Below are 21,615 nucleotides of genomic sequence, written 5' to 3'. Positions count from 1 at the left end.
AAGAGTTTAATTAAGGACAAGAATGACCAGATCAGGATGTTAGAGTCTCTACGCTGGATTATCTCCTGTATATATTTAAAAATATATAGATATTTATCCAAGAGGCGCTTATTGTGTTGATTATATTAGCTACATGTCAAAATATGTGCAAAAATTCACATGGAAAAAGTAAATGAAAAGATCTTGGATACAGTTTTATTGTAGGGTTTCCTCCAGTGTTTTATAAGCCTGGTGGGCCACCAGGCTTTACTTGTGCCCCCACCAGGCTAAGCATTGCTTTTTTTTTTTATTTAAGTCTTTTTAAAATGTTTAAATTTTTAAGACTTTATGGTTGGTCTTCAGGCATTAATCTTCCAATCTTTTAATGACACATAATTATCAAGTGATATTTTCAAATTTCCTGTCAACTTTAAACATTTTTTAACTTAAAAACACGACCAACTGCTGGATGAATGACTGGCCTAACACCCAACCACCGGGCTCAGCAGGTTTTCTGGGGAAGCTTCCAGTCTTACACATATATAACCTGCTAAAAATAAATAAAAAATCAACTTCTTACGTGGAAAATGTTGTATTTGACATGGCTGATCTCAATGCATGTGTTTTCTGCTGCTGGTCTGTTCTGGAGCAGAGACTTGAACCTGGTTGAAACACAAAACGTGTCAATTTTTCCATCTTATTGACTAAAATCAAGCATGTCTGCATGCAGCTTCCCAGTACCTGGCTGATGCTGTAAACAGCAGCACCTTGTGTGCATAAAACGGTTTCCCCTCCACCAGGAAGGTGACGTCAGACATCTCCTTGTTGTTCAGGAAGTGCGGGTCTGGGAAAAACAAAATGCTTTTATTCAAGAAAACTAATTATGAAGAGCAGCAAACAGCAGAAGAAAAAGCTGATGTTGGTTTTACATCGAGGTTCCGCTCCAAATTAAACAATTACTATTTAATTTGTTTTCCAAGTTGTTGTTCCAATGAGTCTCTAAAACATTTCTCTAAAACCCTCATTAACGTTTGGCTCCTTCTATGCTTCTTTTCTGATGTAAACAGCAGGTGGCGCTGCAACACTGTGCAAGTTTCCTGCTTAACTTCAAGGTAAAAAGTTATTATTCCCAGCAAGTGTGAACTGAATTAAAGTAATAAACAGAAGCACAAAATGGATGACTAAAAAAAATTATAATAATGATGTATCATTTGTTTAGTTTCAAGATGAGTTAAAACCTAAAAATGATAAATTTACCATTTAAAAACCTACATGGTATTTTTAGGAAATGAATTAAATGGTACCTGAATAAATCCCTACAGTATTAAAACATTTACATTTAATTTATGAAGCTATTTTTATCCACTTCATAATCACAAAATGAGAGAAATCTCAACGTAACTCACTTCAGGATGTGAAACCAACAATATAAAAGCTTAATATATTATAATGTTTATTTAATTAGGGGTTGTTTATTTGAGTAAACGGCTAATAATGATAATTAGCAACTATTAGCTGCACTTTGCTGCCCAAAATTTACATTGTTGCGATTATTCCCTGTTTTGTAATAAAATAAATATGTAAATATACAATTATTTGTATCATATTTTTTCATTATTTAACATACAATTTAAATGCTAAATTTAAATTTATCATTTAAATTTAAGTTATAAATATAAATGATGAAAAATGTATGCAAAGTTGCTCATCATTTTCAATTTCTACAATTCTACCTATCTATAAATTACAAATTAATAATATTAATAATTTGTTCTCTGTTATTGACTAATGTCGTTAAAATGCATCAAACCCAAAAATACAAATAATTTGCTATATCAGCTGCAGATCAGATCAACCATGATTCAGCTGTTCACACTCTGACCACTAGATGGTGGTAAAACACTTCTAATATGATGATCAACAAGCGGAGCGTATATGGGACAAAGGGAAAGAAGATAGATGCTGATTTGCGACAATCGTCCACAACGATATCAGAAGGATTTAAGACACAAAAGAGTCAGAAACACATGGAAATAAATAAAAAATGATTCTGTTTCCACAAAGGGAAGGCTCACCCAGGCGTGACGTCTGTTTCTTCTTGATCTCTGTCAGTTTGGGGATGGGGAAAGGTCCATAGCACTGCGTGAAAATGACCGACAGCTGCTGGCTAATCACTTCATTCTGCAGACACACAGCAGCAGCACCGTTAGGGACAACAACTTTCCACATGCTGCGGCTTTAAACCCCTTGGTTTCCCCCTGCTAATCCTGAAAAAACATCATGCAAATGAGGAAGCTAATAGATTCAGTTTGTATTCCCAACAAGCCAGCCCGTCTTTTGTCTGTAGTCTGAACAAGCGGTTTGCTGCTGTGAAGGGAAGCCCCCGGCGACCTTGCTGGTTCGCAGGATCTGGAACATGAGCGGCAGGCCGTGTGTGATCAGCTCCTCCGTGTACTCGTCCTCCTGGATGCAGCTGAAGTCTTTGAGCAGACCCTGGATCAGCGGCCGGCGGTTCTGCATGAAGCAGGTGCGCAGGGACTCGAGCCAGGTGTGCAGCGTCCAAGGAACGCCTGGGAAAAACACACACACACACACACACAAAATAAACCGCAGAGAGTGAATACAGAGAAATGGAGAAAAACAAGGGTAGAGTCACAGGAGACAGACGGATCATGTTTCTGCACTGGATGTCATGAGTGTTGGGTTCGTGGGAAATCAGAGGTAAAACAAATGGAGAATCTGAGTTTAATTAAAAGTGCTTGTTAATAACGACTCTAATGTGATTGATGGAAATGAAGTGAGCGTAAAACACAGCAAGGCAGAAAATTAGCTGCTTATTCTCTGCCTTCATAATGATGAAGATGGGTTTAAAAATCTTAAAGCTGCAGGCTTTTTTACAAAAATATGTTTTTTACAAATCTGTTAGTCTCTGTGTCATGCCAGTGTGTCTATTGCAGTCTGAAGAAATGCACCGCTCCCGGTCAGAAGCAACCAATCAGAGCCGGGAGGGGGATTGTAGCGCTGTCAATCATGCTCGTGTACACTCTGTTGAATGTACTAATGGTGGAGAAACGACTTATCTGGGATATTTAAAATGTCTTCCAGTTGTGGTGTTAAACATTCATGAGAATTTAAAGTTTATTCATCTTTGAGAATGTGTTCTGGAAAACAGTCTCAAACAACGATATTATTGTTTATCGTAAGAATTTCTGTGGACAATTTATCGTCTATATAAAATCTGTTATCATGACAGACCTTCGCACACCACTGAGGTAATTTGTTTACACTTTCCTTTTCCCTCTACCAATGTAAATCCTGTTTGTATCAAAGCCAAAGTTCTGGCTTCCCGGCTGATTCACTAAAACGTGGAGGTGAATGCACTGGACGCTGACGGCGGCCACATTTAAAACACGAGAAGCGAGGACAAAGCTCCATCATCCTGTTCACACCTTTGACCCGTTACTACGGCCTCAGATAAAACGGCTCCTGTTTTACGGTTGGGCGAGCTGCAGTGGGTGGGAACAGGACGGGACAGGACGGGCACAGCATGAGCACATCTGCAGGACAGCTGGAGGCTTGTGTGCCACTGAGGCATGCATTAGTAAGTCTGACCTAAGCTGCGGATGTCAATGGTGATGTCCACATGGCCATGCTCTGCGCTATGGTACATGGCCTCTCTCAGGGCCCGCAGTTTGGCCTTTCCTGTTCGCAGCGTCCCGCTGCAGTTGGCCTGCGGAGCCAGCCTCTTCTCCCCGGGATCTGAACCCTCGGCCAGGATCTCCTCCAGTGACAAAACGTCCCCCTTCTCCTTCTCTGAGTGGGACAGGAGCTTCCGGAAAACATTCCTGCACAATAGGGAGACAAAACGCAGAGTTGTACCATGGGTAAAAAAAACAAAACAAACAAGATTAGCTCTTTCAATTCACGCAGGAGCACTACAGCTATTTCTCTTGGTAACCAGAAAAATCCTCAGCTGGTTTTATTTAAATTCTGCTTTATCCTCTGAAAATGTTACAGTAAATCAAAATGAGTATGCACATGCAGATATATTAATCTATAAATGAGCGCAGAGAAAACTTAAATTTAAGTTACTCAGAGCTGTAAAGTCTGATGGCTGCAGGCAGAAATGATTTCCTGTGGTGCTTTTTGGTAAAATGAGGGTTAAAAACTGGACTTAGAGGAACAAAGTTTTGCACATGTTTGTAATAGAAACACAGCTGGGTTTATTTCGATAGAAAACTTTTTAAACTAATGTGAAAAACTGAGCTTAACCCTCATCGGCCAAGTTTTGGTATATTTTTAATAAATTCTCTCTAGATGACATTTGTTGTGAATTGGCGCTTTATAAATAAACTGAACTGAGTCTGGTGTTTGTGCACCCCCTTTCTAATGCCACTCTGGGCAACTGCCAGATCAAAAACTGCCAAAGATATTTTAAAAAGTCATGATGTAAATGAAAAATCGACTCATGACCCGTGACTGCGTTGCTGCAGCAGTGGTAACAGAAGCCCTGGTCTGAATGGATTCTAACAAATGCGGCGTGATCCCAGTTCGATAACGCATCACTGCTCCATCTGCTGCAGCGAGTTGGAGCGTGCAGCGCCGTGAAGCTGATCAATGTCGGGCTAGAGGTCTGTGCATGTAGAGTTTCATGTTTTCTATTCTGATTTTATGTTTTGGGGGTGATTATTCTCTGTTCCTTCGTCTCAATCTTTGATTAGATCTTGTTTCTGTTTCTTGTTACTCCAGATTAATTACAGTTCTTAGTCCTAGTAGTTCTTTATTATTAGATTAATTTCCTAGTCTCATGTGTGCTTCTCGTTCGCCCCGTGTATTTAAACTCTTCTCCTGAAAAAACACAAACTCTCACCAAGTATTTTTAATCTAGTTTCTAGGACAAATATTTTGTACGCTTGAAATAAGACAAAACTAATTTACAAATAACATTTCAGAAAGACACAGGAGCTTGTTTTAAGTAAATAATTCCTTAATAGTAATGAAAAAGTTACAGTTTAGATGGATATTTTTATTTATAATATGGGGAAAACGTCTTGCTATAGTTACTGGACTATTGAATAAAAACAAGCTTGTTTAAAGGTTACTTATAAGTTAGTTTTGTCTTAGTTAAAGTAATATTTACCCTAGAATACTTGGTAGGATTTGATGTTTTTACAGTGTTCTAACTTATTTACTATACAATTTGATCAAAATAAGAGCTTTATTGATATTTCACTTATAAAATTAAAACAAGCTCCTATATCTTGCTGAAAAGTTACTTTTAAGTTAGTTTTGTCTTATTTCAAGTGTATTAAAAATATTTGCACTTCAATAGACCAAAGATATTTGGTAAGATTTTGTATTTTCTGCAGTGTATTTTACACTCTTTGCTGGTTAATCTCGTTATTTTTTTCCCCTTAAGCATTCTTCATTTACTCGGACTTTTCTACTTTCCTCCACCATCAAAACACGACAGATTTTAGATCCTTAAAAATGATTGCTGTCAAAACTAAATTAAAACTGAACATTACATATAGTTAGTAGCCTTAATCTGCAGATAATCTGCGTGAGAAGAACCAGCCCTAATTCAGTCTCGGCCTCTTTACAACACATCGCAGCGTGATCACCACTCCATAATTGATTGTCTTAATAATGCTGCATTGTGCTGCTGCCGTCGCTCTCCGCTGCACTTCATTTCCCCGCCGCCCTGAATGCTAATAGGTTTTATCTTATTCAGGCCGTAAAGTGCAGCCGAACACATCGTCACGGAAACGGAGATATCTCCCGTGAGGAGCAGATTGAACGGATGTGAAGGGATCGATACTGTGGTGATCAGAGACGAAGATACAATATAGAAGCTGTGTTTTAATTTTGACTAGAACTAATTAAAGTTTCTAACAGCTTAACAGCAAGAAAGATAAAATAATATGTTATATTTATTTGAATGCTCTCTTTCTCTCTGTTCTGATTAAAATTGAAAATCTCACCTTTATTTAATGTAACGTCCATGCGCTTATCCTTCTCCACAAATGTTTCTGTCATTCTGTTGTGAGAAAACTTTCTTGTTTCTCATTTTTAAAAGTCTGGGAGCCAAAAAGAGCGGCTTTACACGGTTCTACTCCATCTGTTTCCCCCTCCCGACTGTTTTCAGTCTTTTCAAAGCGTAGAAGAAGAGCGCCTGTTGTTCGTTGCGTCTATGGGGCTCAGCACTGCCCCCTGTCAGTGAGGCACGGTACTTTATACTAGCTTTATACTAGTATAGTAACTCATTTTCGCTTTGGGCCAAATCATGATCATGAATGAGCCGGTTGTGCAAGAATGTAAAACTTGTTCACAAACTGATAAAATATTAATAAAATCTTAAAATTAAAAATTATTGAACATCTTTTCAGTCCCTCCAGGATTTCATGATTCTTTTTGTGATGTTATGCAATAAAAATCAAAGTGTTTGTGGTACTAATTTGGAAATATTTGCAATATTTGCGCTTATTTATGCTGGTATTTGTGACTTTTTATTACTCGCGAAAATATCACTTAATAATTATGTTTTATTTTCAGATTAATACCTGAACACCAACTAAAAAGACTTAAAAATGCAAACATTTAAAAACAAATTAAATAAATAGCAATGCTTATAAGGCCTGGTGGGAGCACAAGTAAAGCCTGGTGGCCCGCCAGGCTTATAGTACACTGAATGAAACGTTGCTTCTAATTCAAGTAAAGCACTTGTTGCTGAAAATGTGCTCTGTAAATAAAATTCTTACTTCACCTCATAAAAAGCCTTGACCATAAAAATGGTGAAATTACCACAAAAAAAAAAACAATTTATAGAAAATTCAATGATTTTGTTAGCATTGTTAGCATGTATTTTACTCCCTATGGCCTTATTTTCACTCATAGGATTGCAGGTGTATTTACGGTGATTGACTTGTGTCACCTGTGTCCGTGCGACGCTGCCAGGCTGAACGAGTTCATGTCTCCCAGCGGAGTGGAGGAGATGCCATTTCGACACATAGTGCCGATCATGGGGTCTGCTCCTCTTTCCAACAGCAAGCTCACCAGCTCAAAGTTTCCTAAAAGAGAGAAAATTATAGATTTACAGAATTAGAAACCACATCAGTTTACTTCTGCTCTGTTCTTAAAGGTCAACAGTTCAAATGTTAGCATGGAAACAAGCCTAATAACTTAAAAATAATTAAGTTAATTTATTTATAATTTTGCAATATTTGTGCTTATTTATGATATTACATGCGACTTTTCGTGGCTCGCCATATTGATCACGGACTATCTGACATCAATTAAGGCTGAGGCAGCAGTGTGTTAAAAGTAAGAAATACTGCCCCCTACAGGAGAGTTAGCATCACAAAAACCAAGTGATTTTTAACATTTTTCAGAAAATTAGCAATAAACTTACATCTGTGCACTAGTATGAAAAAATGCTGGGATCTGTTGACTTTATGCGAATTTCCACACAGAAATTTTTAGAAAACTGGAGAGACTTATTGCTCTAATTTAGCTTTAGCATCTGGGCCTGTCAAGTAAACAAATTATGGTGGACGATAAACTGTCCACAGAAGTTATTGCAATAAATGATAATATTGCAGTTTGAGACCATTTGGTAATGGCATAATAATAATAATAATAATAATGCAAGAACACATTAAGATCAATTAACTTTAAATTCTAATGAACATTTAACACTTGAACTGGAGAATATCCAAAATAAATAAACAGAACAACAAATAAAATGAATAATAAAGTCTCTATAAACAAAACTATCCTTCAAAATAATAATAAATAATTAAAATGGAAATGATTGAGTTTGTTTAAATGTTTAATTGATTTATTGAGTTTGACACGTTAAGTGGTCCTCAGCCTGAAAAGTTTGAAAAACACTGCTCTAGTTTCTAGTGCAGACTTCAAATAACACAAACTGCCTTAAAAGTCACGTTTCAGGAAGAAATAGGAGCTTTTTTAAAGTAAATAATTCCTTAGTATCGACGTGTCAGATTGCACCTGCAGCTGCAGCAAGCTGGAGCGGCGTCTCTGTGTAGTTCTCCGCCCCATCCTGCAGGGCGCCCTCCACATTGGCTCTGTTATCCAGCAGTAACTGTGGGAGAAATGGAGGAGGGAAACAAACAGGACAGGAGAGGGAAAACAAGCGAAGGAGACACGGGGTGTTACATTTCGGTTTGGCGAGAGTAAAAGCCTCGGCTGCTGGACAGACTCTGAATATGAATCACACTTCCAGCCTCGGCTTCTGGTTCAGTTCTGCTACTGATGTTGAGCTGAGGAGGAAGAATTTATTTTCCTGGAGACAAAACTCTGATTGTTGGCATAAATATTAATAGCTTAAAGATCCTGGAGGCAACAATGTGCACAATAACTACTACTCCAATAAAAGATATCTTATACTAAGAGTGGAAAGACACTCTGTGTCCCTGCGGCTGTGTATCATCCTGCCTGAGCTGCGCTTTTCAGCTCAGCTTCAGGAGTTTTCTGCTTGTTAAATGTCGGGACATAACTGTACATCTAGTTAACGCCCCCTAAAAGGATAGCTCAGGGTTGTTTCCAGCTGGGGTTTTGTGAAGTAGTTATCAGTAGTCAGCATCTCACTTGATCTAGAAAGAAGTGTTTATGTGCGAAACTTTAATTATTTAACCCTTAATTTCAACACATGCAAACAAAAACATCTACTGAACAATATAACAGCAAACATGACTTTAAAGATTTAGCTTTGGAAAATGAAGATATGCTGGCTGATACTTTAAGGCACGAGCTAACGCTGCGTCTTATAATCACAATGTCGATGTATTTTAGAGCAGGAATGACATGTTTTTTGAAAAGTGTGCTACCTATTTGTTCTGTTTTCAACCCCTTTAACTCTGACACATTTAATAATAATCCATAATGTCTATTTCTAAGAAATGTCCAGATTTTTCTGAGATTAATCATAACACTGTCATAAACACAGCACCTGTCAGGAGTGTGAAGGAGCCTTAAATTAAAGTTTATGACTATTGTCATGAAGTGTCATTCAGTAAATAATGAAACTTTTAATGCAAAGATTTATTAAAACTTTCATTAAAACAGTCAAGTTTGCATTTTTCTGTAAATAATGACATTTTTATGCAAAGTTGCATTAAAACTTTCATTGAAAGTGTCAAGTTTGCATTAAAAGTGTAATTATTTATTGAATGAAACTTTGTGACAACAGTTGTAAACATTTATGAAAACTCCATTACGTTCCTGACTGCTGTTATGTCAGGTCAGTCTTATGCACAGCCCTTCAAATAAAGGGTTATTCCTTAAACTTTTGTACATTTTGTCATGTTACATTTTTGAATAAAAGTCAATATATTTTACTAGGATGTAGTAAATGGTGGAAGATAAATCTGACAAATGTAGTCTGGTTCTTTTGAGGTATGTCTCTAACCGGCTTTTCTCAGTCAAATTGGATGAATAACATCTGTGAACATCCAATATTTTAAGCTTTCCCTGAGATTCTCTGCTAGATTTACGTTTAGGGTTTGCAGTGCAAAAACTCTTCAAATAAAGTGTTACCGTTTAAGCACTGTACCGTGAAGCCGGATCCCTTTTATGTAAGATACTGTCTACAGATGACTACTCTGCAGAACCCCGATTGAACTATCAGACCCAATTAATTCCTCTTCTAAAGCACAGCACAACAGGACCAAGGAAGGAGTAATAAAGGACTTCAGGCATCATTACTATGATGATGCACAGTCATTATCAGTATTTTTTAGTACAAAGGTGAGGTCAGGGGGCCAGAGGTTAGAGGTCACAGGTCATTAACGTAACTACCTGCACGACAGGGACGTGTCCGTGCAACACGGCGAACGTGAGTGGCGTCGCCTGGCGCGTTTCGGGGTAAACTGAGGGGTGCTTGTTTACTGTGCTTGGCACCTGGGAAGTCATAGGTGAAGTTCAGGGAGAGAGATACACAGCTGTTATCACATTCAGAGCTCAGGGGGAGAGACGGGGAGGAAGCAGAATGCAGGACAGGTGGAAGCAGGAAGAGGGCAAGACGGCGGGCCGAGATTTTCCTCTCGAGTTTTGCAGAAAATCTTGAGCAAGTTTTAATCCTTCCCCTCATCTCAAATCCCCGCCCTAAGCATGAGGAGCTACATCTGCCCAGACCCGGTTCTCTGTGTCGGTGTGGCTCCACCTTGTCGTGGAGCTTCGTCTCAACAACAAACGAAACCAGAGAGAAGATGTAACGGTGACGACAAACGCATGCAGGACTGGAGGTGACGACTCAGAAGCAAAGCGGAGGCGTCGCTCAGCGGGCTTTTTATTGCTGATTAAATGATCGAAATGATTTGCAAAAATCACCCAGAGGAAAAACAACTATTTAATGTGATGTCGCATTTCATTTGGGCTCTGATGCTAAGCAGCAGCGGAACCGTTGGTGTTTTATTGTGTAATGATAGGAATTATTAATGTCTTTATAATTACAAGCAGCCGCGGCAGAGGAGGAGTAAAATCTGAGGCAGCGACTGCTGTATACATAATTATTTATATGTATTTATTTGTCCATGTGTGTTGTGTTCACTTTTTAAAATTCTGATGAGTTTGGACTCAGTTAAAACAGTTTAAATAATTCTGGATCATTGTTAAGGCTTCCCAATTATCAAATTAAAACAAAACATAGCAAAAGAAAAAAAGGTAAAAATGATTTCACAGTGGCAACAAATTAAGGGAGGAAGAGAAGCGCGCACGTCTCCAAATTGCTCCTATAAGCTAGTTGCTGGAACTCTGACAGAGCACAGTTAGAAAGACCCATTGAAAAAGGTTTTAATCACACATATTGTGGTAGATCTTTTCACGTTTTCACAAAATTTAAAGGGGCAGTATCATGTAAAAAATAAATTTTTGAACGTTGCATCGTGTTGTAATGTTACTCCCTCATCACAAACAAACCCGAAATGTTGCCTTGATTCTGACACGCATGTCTGAGAAATCCTTAAATCTCTATGGCAACCACTCAGCTGTGCAAAACGCCTGGGTGGGCTAAGCCCCGCCTTCACGGACGAAGCTCTAGTAGGATTTTCATCAGCAATAAATCAACAAAATGTGTCTCCATCCTCCAAAAGAGACACATTTATTCCAAATTAAGTAATTATTTATCCAGTAATAAACTCCTGAATGATTTCAAACAGTTGTCATTTGCTTCGGAGTCGCCACAGGGAAAAATCTAAAGAAGCCATCATTACTGTGGGCAGCGATACAGACACACAGGAAAAACTGCAAAGGAAAAAAAAAGAAAAAGGATGATTTATGATTGCAATGCCGTTATTTTACTGTCTTATTTCAACTTAACAAATACGTGCAATAAAGTTCATGCGGTACGTGGCAGCGAGTTACACAGAGTGCACCTGGTTGTGTAACAGTGGTGTGTTATTGATGCGCCATAAAGCAAACTGCTGCTGGATAGCTGCGGCGCGAAGCGAAATGAAGTGACGGGCAGAGCGGAGGGACTATCAGTGGATTATTATTCAGGATCGGTGGGAAGAAAAACCGACAAACGATAATCGTTTGTTATCGGTGCACTTTGTGTAACGAGCAGAGAGCGAGCAGGTGAGACAGAAACAGGAGAGGTAAGAGAGGGGAGAGGGGACAAAGTTCTCACAGAAACAAAAGTGAATGAAACATTAAACTGGGACAGAAACATTGTGATGTGTTGGAGAGACTGAACTCTGACCTCGCTGTTGATGTCGGCGCCGGCGTCCAGCAGCATCTGGACCATGGCCTCGTCACCGCGCACGCAGGCGTACATGAGAGGCGTCATCCCCTGCAGGAAACACAAGATGGCCGCATCGGAGATTCATGTTGTGTTTTCTTCCCTTAAATAAAATAAACATGTTTTCTTTTGTTGTTTGTAAGGAAATCTGAGGTTTGAGGCTCTTCACTTTTCTTTTGTGGGTTCAGTGGAGTCTGTACATATTTTCACTGTAAACAACTCGGGAGGTGAAAACCGGGCAGAGCTGGAGGAAACCAGGGAAAGCAGGAGACGCCGACTTCCTGTCATCACAGGAAAACCTCCTTCATCCAAACGACTGGTTATCCATTCATTCATCCATTCATTCATTCATCCATCCATCCATCCATCCATCCATCCATCCATCATCCATCCATCCATCCATCCTCTGGATAGCCTGCCTTTCAGTCCCAGATCAGTAAATTGTTCTTTTTCTTTTTGTATTTTATAGAAAGTCGAAGTTCGAACTACATCGTTCGGTTTATCCAGAGTGGAGGTAAGTATTAAATCTGAACCTGATTCTGCAGCTTCTCCTCGTTCCACTGCTCAGTCAACATCCCACTTTTACTGCATCAGGTGCATTTGGGAATTTCCGCCTCCATCAGTCGGTGAAGGTATCGGTGATTCCTAGCGGCGATCAGTGAAAGCTAATCTGGCTTTCAGATTTTTAAGCTACAAGCTTTTTGAGAGTTTATTCTTAAACACAAAAAAATCAGCACATTTCACTGTATTTTATTGGTTATTTATATGATATAACAACACATTTATGGAGCAAAGGAATAAATTGATGCATGGTTTTTACATTTTCTCTGCCGTTAGTACATTTAGCAGCGAGTACACAAGCTTGATTGAGAGTCTCAAGAATCTCCTGCTGACTCTGGTTGTTCTTGGTCATTTCTTCGATAGTAGCTGTCACAACATAGTGATAATTTTAACAAATATTTAGAGAACATTTTATTATAAAAAAATTAAAGAGGCATGAATAGTTTTGCGAGACACTATAATTTGTATTAAATTATGGTTTTATACCCTTGTAATTCTCTCTCAACCAGATGAGAGACCACAAGATGTTAAAAGAGCAATAAAGTAAAAGCTGCGGCTCGTCTTCCTGTCTGAACTCATCATGGCGGCCATTGGTGGCCATAACGGCCTCCTGATTAACTAGATCAGTTTTCCAGGAAATACTAAAGACTGAATGACCACAGAGGGATACGAGTCTCTGACATAAAGTGCTGCAGCGGGTTACGAGCGGCTCATAAAAGGCCTCTGCTGAACATAATGGCCCGAGTCAGACATATGATTGAAGTCGGCTTTGCAGAAGCCTGTTGAAAACACTTCAGCGCCTCTGATGAATGGAAACAACGCTCTGCCTTGCTTACAGTAAAGTTTTCATTCTCTTTCTTTCTGAGCTCAGAGAACAATGTGTGTGGGCGGGAAAGCCTGCATGTGGTTGGCACTGCAAAAACAGAAAATTCAAGTAATTCTGGTCTAGTTTCAAATGCAAAATATTGTAGTAACCTTGAAAGTAGACAAAATTAACTTAAAAGTAACTTTTCAGCACGATATAAGACTCAGTAAGTTCTTAATATTGATAAAAAAAAGTACTTATTAAACTGGCATTTCAAAATTATTCCATGTTTTGAAATTATTTCAAGTTTTCTGTGAGAAAAGTAGGGAATCACCATGGCAACCGGTGACCTAATTTAAAAGCTTTTCCTTAATATATTAACCCTTCACAACCAAAAGACGGGTTCCTCGTTGGCAGATAAAATTTTACTCATGTTATATGTATAAACATAAGTGAAATAATAATGAAGCTCTTATTTTGATAAGTTAGAACACTGCAAAAACAGAAAATCTTACCAAGTATTTATTTTATTAAAACAAGTTCCTATTTCTTGCTGAAAAGCTACTTGTAAATTACTTTTGCCTTATTTCAAGTGTACTAAGATATTTGCACTAAAAGCAAGACCAAAAACACGCTGTAAGCTTTTGTATTTTTGCAGTGTGCTGTTGATTATCTGCAGGACATAAATTGAGGTTCAAAAGGTCTTTCAGTTTACAGACAGTCATTTCGACCAGAAATTACCAAACTGAACATAAGTAATGATTTAAAGATAATTACCTGAATGAATCACCTTTTTTCTATAAATGTGATTTCTGTTTTTCTTTTTTTTTTATCAGTAGTTCAAATAGATTGAGATTGACTCATTTGGTTGGATTCCAAGAATAAGTAAAGATAATCGACCATGATTGCAGTTAAAAACGGCACAATTACAACGCAGTCCGAACCTCTGGTACCACTGGTAAAGATCAGTAAAAAACCTCAGAATGAACCTTTAATTTGAGAACAGTAATTCAGAGAGGAGATCAAATATTCAGAAATAATTAGATTTTTAATAGAAAGCTAGTCTAAGAGGCGTTTTTCAGATTCCAATATTAAAAATTAAAAGAGAGTTAAGCAAGTTTTTATCTGTAACGTCTCAATAACTAGATGGATGAATAAATGGATGGATGGATACGCGGATCAATGAATAGATGAGCCTATGTACAGATGGATGGAAGATGCGAATGTCCAACCAACGTGATGCTCGAGAAGTTACAAAAAATGTTCTCATCAAGTTTTCTGGCATTTAGCAAATATAAATAATTTTATTAATCCTATTTGACCAAAAACAAGAAAGGTTTGTTCTGATTAAACTTTAGAAAAGGAGGATAAAAATGTGTTTGTGTCTTTTTATTAAGCATAAATATCTGGTTTCAACTGTACATGTAGGAGTAGGTAAGAGCCTCTCACAATAATCAATAAATCAATTAATCGCATGCTAAATTAAAATAAGCTCAATAATTTCCATTCGCATGACTTTGTTGATGGTTTCTTACTTTAAACATGAATTGTACAGTTTCCCACTTATATCCCACTTTATGTAATATTTGGAAAGATCTTTTATATATCACGTACAACAGGAGGAAATCTGTTTTGCATGTATTGCCCCAAACTTCCACACAATATGTCAAATGCGGCGCAATGTGACTATTATGCAAAATAAACAAAGATTTGTGGTCCAGGACACGTTTGTCAAAATTTGCTCATCTATTCTTTGGATACATTTTGTCAAGTCAACAAGTTGTTTCTTCAGACATTTGTTGGTGTTTTAAGTTCTGCTCTTGGCAGTCGGTGGTTACCATAGCAACCAGTAACTGACAGCTCCTCCCCCTTTTTTTCCGTTGCAGTCGGTGTCGGTAACCGTGGAATGTTCTAGAATCAGCTCTGGGTTTACTTTACAAGTGTTTAGACACATTTAATCATTTACAGTGTTTCATGAGTAATTTAGCTATGTTTTGTTTGTTTTTTAATGGTTATCATTATTAATGTTCATTTCAGCTATGCTTAATTTTACAAACTGCTAACTGGGAGTTAATGCTTTGTAGTTTGTTTAGGATTATTTATTATGTATTTTATTTAATGTTTAGAGGCAGAAGCTGCTGGAATGATGATAACCACCAACTTGATTTCCTCTTCTGTTATAATAAATGCAGTGAACCTGAAGGTGTTTGTCTGGACCTACTGGACCTGAGACTAACATACAGCTCTGGATAAAATTAATAGACCACTTAAAATGATCAGTTTCTCTGATTTTATTTCTTTTTATAGGTATATGTTTGAGTAAAATGAACATTGTTTTTTTATTCAATGTCTCTCAAATTCCAAGCAAAAATTTCATATTAATTTGCAGAAAATGAGAAATGATCAAAATAACGAAAAAGATGCAACCTCAAATAATGCAAAGAAAACAAATTCATACTCATTCAGAAACTACAATACTGATGTTTTAACTCAGGAAGAGTTCAGGAATCAGTATTTGGTGGAATAACCAGGAGGTTTTCAATGGGGTCCAGTGCAGTGGGCTCTTAAGAAGGGTTACGTGTGTGTGTGTGTGTGTGTGTGTGTGTGTGTGTGTGTGTGTGTGTGTCACACCTGTTCGCTCATGCTGTTGATCCCGTCGGGCCCCAGCAGGTTGACGGCCTGCTTGACCAGATCCGTCCGGCCGCAGTTGAGCATCCTGAAGCCCAGATCCTGCAGGAACTTGGCCTCGGTGGAGGCTGCGTCCAGCTTCCGGGTGGCGCAGAAACAATCTTCGGCTCTGCAGATGGAGGCGGCAGATACATTATCGTGACTAAGTGGGGGCTTATCTCAGAAATGGATTTGGGGAATCAGTGGGCATTCATCTCCCCAAAGGACGCCGGGAGAGAGCGGGAATGATTATTGCTCAGCTTTTCCCGGCTTAAACCAGAACCTAGTCCATACGCATCGAGCTGTTTACACTCAGAAACGACTCACTCATATCTGAGCCAAGTGCTCAGTCTTCTGCCTCCTCCAGGTGAGGCTTCTGCTGCGACTCGTTTTCTCTCTCTAATGACTCTTAATTGACGCTGCGAACAGCTGCTGCTGATCCGGTTCTCAACAGGGTCGCAGGGAAACCTCTTCACAATATTATTCTGATTCTACCTGACAATTATATGTGGCATTTTGAAAAGAGATGCTAATTGGTAACAAACACCTTCGCCGTTCTGTTTGTTTCATCTCTGCACATGTTTGAAGTGGAAGGACTGTTAGCCCATGACTCTGTGATAAAATCCTTAAAATCATTGATTTCTGCATGAGAGAGACAAAAGCTTAGCAGATTTTTGATTTTCTGTCTACAATACTGATGTTTTAACTCAGGAAGAGTTAGACGCATTTGTGAGAAAATGTTTTTAAAATGGCAACTGATGGCTGCTGGTCCAACTGAAAAATTAAAATATCTCCATTTGTGCATTAAAACTTTGTTTTTACTATTTTTTCAAGATAAAAGGGATTCTGAGTAAAAACAACATGGTTCGTTCTTTTTTGCAAACAATTAAACAATTTTCCAACTGTTTTGTTTTCATTTAGCAACCAAACCAAAACTGAAGAGTCATTCGTAACGATATTTTGTGAATTGTTTCTTGTGTTACAGTGTGATGCTAAAACCAGCAGGTCACCAAACAACCTTGAACAAATAAACTGAACTCACTGATTACATTTTTATAAATCTATACGCTGATGATATTCGGCTGATGCTGCGTTCACACCAAACTCGAATTGAGAGTCATTCTGGTTTACGTTCAGAGTCTGCGTGGAGGCTCTGCCCTGCGTCGCGTTTCCAGGACAATCTGAAGCGTTTGGCGGGCGTACAGGCGTTCGCCGCTCGATGTGGGGAATCAACCAATCAGAGAGACTCAGCTACGTCTCTCTGGTGCATTTTCTGACGTAATCTCAGGGAAAAAAAACCATGGAGGATAAAGTAATTGTGGCTGTTTGCTTTCGTCCTATAATCTACCAAAAATCACAGTTACAGAGACAGGAATAGGAAGGATCAGGAAGGAAGTTGGGATGTCGGATAAGTTATAACTTTTACTATTTGAAAATAATTCCCACACATATTTAAATAAACATATTTATTTAGAGGAAACATGCAGAAGACGGTGGGAGAGTTTGCGGTACACGTCTCCTCTCTCGCAGCGTGAGAAATCCAATCAGGTTTTAACCAGAACCAGTGAGAAATTTGCTCAAAGAGCCAGGAGCCGAAGCCCGTACGGCGTATTTGGACTTTGTTTTCGGTCTTACTTGATTTGCCGCGGCTCGCAGTCCACCCCGGGCAGCAGCAGCCTGGCGGCCTGTCTCACATCGTCGCTGTCGACGGAGAAGCTGCGTCTGTGTTCGGTGTGGGCGACGGCCACACGGATCCACTCCATCAGCGGAGGCAGAACCAAGAACGGCCTGCAGAGCAGAACAGGGTTCAGTAATGATTAGCATCAGTCATTTCAGAGTCAGATTACATTAAATTTGACGAGGGTAATGATTTGTTCAGCAGCTCTGTGCGAGTAAGTTACACTCGTTACACAATTTCAGTGTAGAAATATTAATAATTTACACCATTAGCTAAAATCCCAGCCTGGCGTAAACAGTTAATAGAGATGTTGGTTCCCTTTGAGGCTCAAACTAAACTCATTAAAGATGTCCTGATAGATATTAGAGAGGCAGCAACACAAAATCAATACTTAAAATTTATTACAGGGACAATTCAGAGCTGAAAGAGATCTAGGAGTGGTAACCTCCCTAAGTGCTGTTATTACCCTCATTTATCACAAAGAGCAGTGGCCTGACTGATAAATGATGTGTGCATTCTTCATAATTTATTATAAAAGTGTGTTTTTTAGATTAATCAATCTAAAAATAACCCACGCGCGCTCTGCCTGCGCCGTGTTTCTCCTCCTGCAGGGAAACGTCAGCAGAGTGATTTTATCTGACGCAGGATAAAACCAGGGGCGTCAGAAAGGGAAAGGATTCAGATTTCTGTGGGAAGTCAACTTAAACTATATTTCACCTCTTTAAAACAGCAGTGATGGATGGAAACAAAGCAGTAGTGTAAATTAAAAGTATTTACAGTTTATATTCTGTAAAAAATATATATATATCACCTTTAACTTTGATCAAATTGAGCTTTAAATTAACTTGGTTTGGAAAATTCCCTTGTTTCATTTAAGCAAATTTTTGCACCACTTCGATGGATGCCGATTCTTTTAATGAAGATTTTTGCTTTTTTACTTTTTATTAGTTTATCTATAATGGTAGAACACTTTAGTCGTGTGTAAACAGCTTTTTAAACCTAATTATGATTCATTTATTCACATTTATAATAATAAAAAACATCTATATTCATATGTATCGTTATCGCTTAACTCCATTTCACAAAAATTGTACTTAAATTTAATTCGCTGTACTTTCTCATGTCAGTATTCAATAAACTTTTGTAAGTACGCAACGTTCAGATTATCTGACCTTCAGAAACAACATCCACATGTAATTACAGAGTAAAACCTTAAAGTTATCCAATATGGTAAATTAAATCACAAAACTCTAATCTTATCCATCAAAAAGTCATCGCTGTAATACCATTTAATAATTAAGCATCTAGTCTAGTCTACATTTTAATTTTTTTTTTAAATAAATCAATGAACACTCTGCAGTTCTTTTGCAAATGTAACCTTGCCTCTCCTATTTAGTTTCAATTGAACTTTTTCATCATATTTAATCACTTTGCTTGTCATCCTGCAGATTCATTCAGGTCCTTGCTGCTCGTCTCCAAGCTTTCAGCTGAATGCTAAGCAGAGTTTTGTCTCAGAGGGATGGAAACTCTGCTGACGTGTCACTCCGCCTTGACATTCCTCACGTTCCCAAGGGTCGCCCCGATGGAGTTTCAGCGTTCCTCGGCGAGGAAGAACGCGAGAAAGATGTTGGAATATCTGTCCATCAAGAAGCTGCAGGCTTTGGCAAGAGTCAGCGCTGACCGGCCCACGCTGCTGGAGCAAATACCTTCAGCAAGAATGTAGAAATGTAGGTTTTTATTGTGAGCCTGTACTCAGCTTGGCTGGAAGGTTAAAAGGACAGATGCAAAAATCGACTCAGTTGCCAGAAGTCACATTTTGCAGAGTTTAGTAAATCTGAATCTGTTAAATATCTTATCATTTCATTCAGGGGTGTTAAAGTTGAGACTCAGCTAAAAGTTTCAGGACTAGAAACCAGCACTTCTGCTCCACAGTGTAAATCGTAACTTTGTATTTAACTGAAAAAGACGAGCGGACACAACGTGACTTTGGCCGCAGTTTAGTTGAACTCAATTAAACGACGATGTGTTAAGAACAAGAACTCGCCAAAGAACTCAGACATTTTGAGATTAATCAAAAAAAGTCCTAATTTGCTAGAATTTTTTTTTGAAAGTTTGAAATGAGGCACAGAAATTTTTGAGAAAGAAACTTGGAAATTTCTGAATTTTTTTCTAGCAAATTTTCAAACTTTTAACTCTAAGAAATTTCCTTTTTTTCATTTAATTCCTGAGATCAATCTAAAAACATCAAAGTTTTTTCTATCAAATATTCAACTTTTGACACTCAGAAATGTTCTATTTTTTCCATTTAATTCCTGAGGTCCATCTAAAAACATCTGAATTTTTAACTTTTCAAACTAAGATTTCTAATTTTTTTCCCATTTAATTTATTAGATTAATATAAAAGTATCTGAGTTTTTTCTAGCAAGTTATTGACTTTTGACATTCAAAAATTTCCTAATTTTTCAATTTAATTTCTGAGATTGGTATAAAGATATCTGAGTTTTCTCTAGCAATTTTTGATGTATGACACCAATAAATTTCCGTTTAATCTCCAATTTTAATTTAAAAGTATCTAAGGCTATTTGTAGCAATTTTTTTTTACTTTTGACATTCATAAATTTTCTTATTTCTTCTATTTAATTCCTGAGATAAATCTAAAAACACCAGAGGATTGTTTTAGCAGATTTTTGACTTTTCAATCTTAGAAACTTCCTTGTTTATTCTAGGAAATTTCTAAGATTTTCTAGAGGAAATGTTCTTTTTTCAGCGAATTCTGTGGTGTACAGTGAGCAATAAATTTGGATTTAAGTGAATAAATTAAGTGGATTTAACTTATGTTTTCACATAGTTACAATACATTAAATAAAAACCAAACATTTTAAGTGAAGTCAGCACTGTTTTTCTGTCTTGGCCGACATTAAACATCAAATATCTGCATCGTTTTGGAAATAAAAAGCGAGTTGGTGCAGCCCGACTATCTCTCGTTAAGTAATTTCACAATAATAATAATAATAATAATAATACCTGAAAGGTAAGTGAGCGTCTCACCTCTCGGTTTGTAGGGTGACTTTGGACGGCTCCACGTTGGGGTTCTCCCACTCCATCTGTGGGCAGTGCATGAAGTAACAGAGGGTGTAGAGCGCTTCGGGTTCCCAGTGGACCGTGGAGCTGCTCTTCTGGTGGACCGGCGTCCCGTTGCTCGGGTTCTTGATGTGTAACGGCTGCAGGTGATGCATGGCCCGGGAAACCAAATCACCTGGAAAACATGACAACAATCAGCCTCGTTCATTAAAACCGAGCCGTAAATCGCAGGTTTAGTTGACGTAAAAAGGAAATGCGCTCCCCTGATACACAAAGCCCGTCTATTGATTAAGCCACCATGTGCCCACGCTGTCTTGAGTGGAAAATTGCCGTCTTAAAAGCCATCCTACTCACATAAGCTCTGTTTTTCTCCTTTGTTCAGTTTCAGTTTCGTTCAGTTCATTTATCCTGGGTCAGTTCACAGCAGAAATATTTCACTTAATAACCAGCAAAGCTTATTTAAAACGCGCAGGAAATTGTCTAATTGTTTGATTTAGAGTATTTCTAATTGCTTGAGTGGAGAATTTAGGTAAGTTTTGTTAAAGTGGTGATTCAGATTGGGAAGACTGATTTAACCCCACTGGGCAACATTTTTACAGTGTAACTTTGAAAAAACTAAATATCTCATTTCAATCTTGCAATTCTGAGACAAACAAAATGAACTGAACAGATTTATTTTAATTATTGACACTTTTTTTTTTTTTAACTAACTAACATCCGGCTGAGTGGTGAAGATTAATATAATATATACAGAAGGCAAAATTACAGAAAAACATGATAAAAAATTCATGAATCAATGTTTTAACAGCTGTTAAACTTTAGACGTGTTTTAATTAAAGTGGGTTTAAAAATGTAACTTTTGTATAGGTACAGTCCGTTTTTATCCAAGAAAATCAACAATATCTCCAAAAATCACAGGGATTATCATTTAATCCTAAAAGGCAGGGATGTCAAACTTATTTTAATTTTGGGTTATATAAAAAATCTGAATGTTCTTGTGCCAGAATATATTGATTAAACAAATTAAACTGTAAAAATATCAATAAATGGCTGTCCCTACAGCATTTTGTGATTGTTTTATGT

At 37.9% G+C, this 21,615-nt stretch overlaps 1 protein-coding gene across 3 annotated transcripts in view; it reads right to left on the bottom strand.

The window, feature by feature from the left end:
• Positions 1-21,615, bottom strand: part of LOC103140255 (ankyrin repeat and BTB/POZ domain-containing protein BTBD11-A) — a 167,531-nt gene that overhangs the window by 6,048 nt on the left and 139,868 nt on the right. For 2 of the 3 annotated variants that reach the window (XM_007555314.2, XM_016673049.1), the window contains 12 exons: positions 20,500-20,707; positions 17,409-17,561; positions 15,738-15,903; positions 11,702-11,791; positions 9,802-9,903; positions 7,993-8,086; positions 6,914-7,049; positions 3,592-3,824; positions 2,371-2,549; positions 2,055-2,160; positions 721-823; positions 560-641 (listed from right to left, as the gene is read on the bottom strand). In XM_007555314.2, the coding sequence (XP_007555376.1) occupies positions 560-641; positions 721-823; positions 2,055-2,160; positions 2,371-2,549; positions 3,592-3,824; positions 6,914-7,049; positions 7,993-8,086; positions 9,802-9,903; positions 11,702-11,791; positions 15,738-15,903; positions 17,409-17,561; positions 20,500-20,707 (1,652 nt within the window). The remainder of the gene's footprint in view (positions 1-559; positions 642-720; positions 824-2,054; positions 2,161-2,370; positions 2,550-3,591; positions 3,825-6,913; positions 7,050-7,992; positions 8,087-9,801; positions 9,904-11,701; positions 11,792-15,737; positions 15,904-17,408; positions 17,562-20,499; positions 20,708-21,615) is intronic. The other variant, XM_016673048.1, reaches the window with a different exon arrangement.

This window comes from Poecilia formosa, unplaced genomic scaffold (assembly GCF_000485575.1).
Source record: "Poecilia formosa unplaced genomic scaffold, Poecilia_formosa-5.1.2 Scaffold69, whole genome shotgun sequence".
NCBI lineage: Eukaryota > Metazoa > Chordata > Actinopteri > Cyprinodontiformes > Poeciliidae > Poecilia > Poecilia formosa.
The sequence above is the reverse complement of the archived record's forward strand: the minus strand, read 5'-3'. Positions and strand labels throughout refer to the sequence as shown.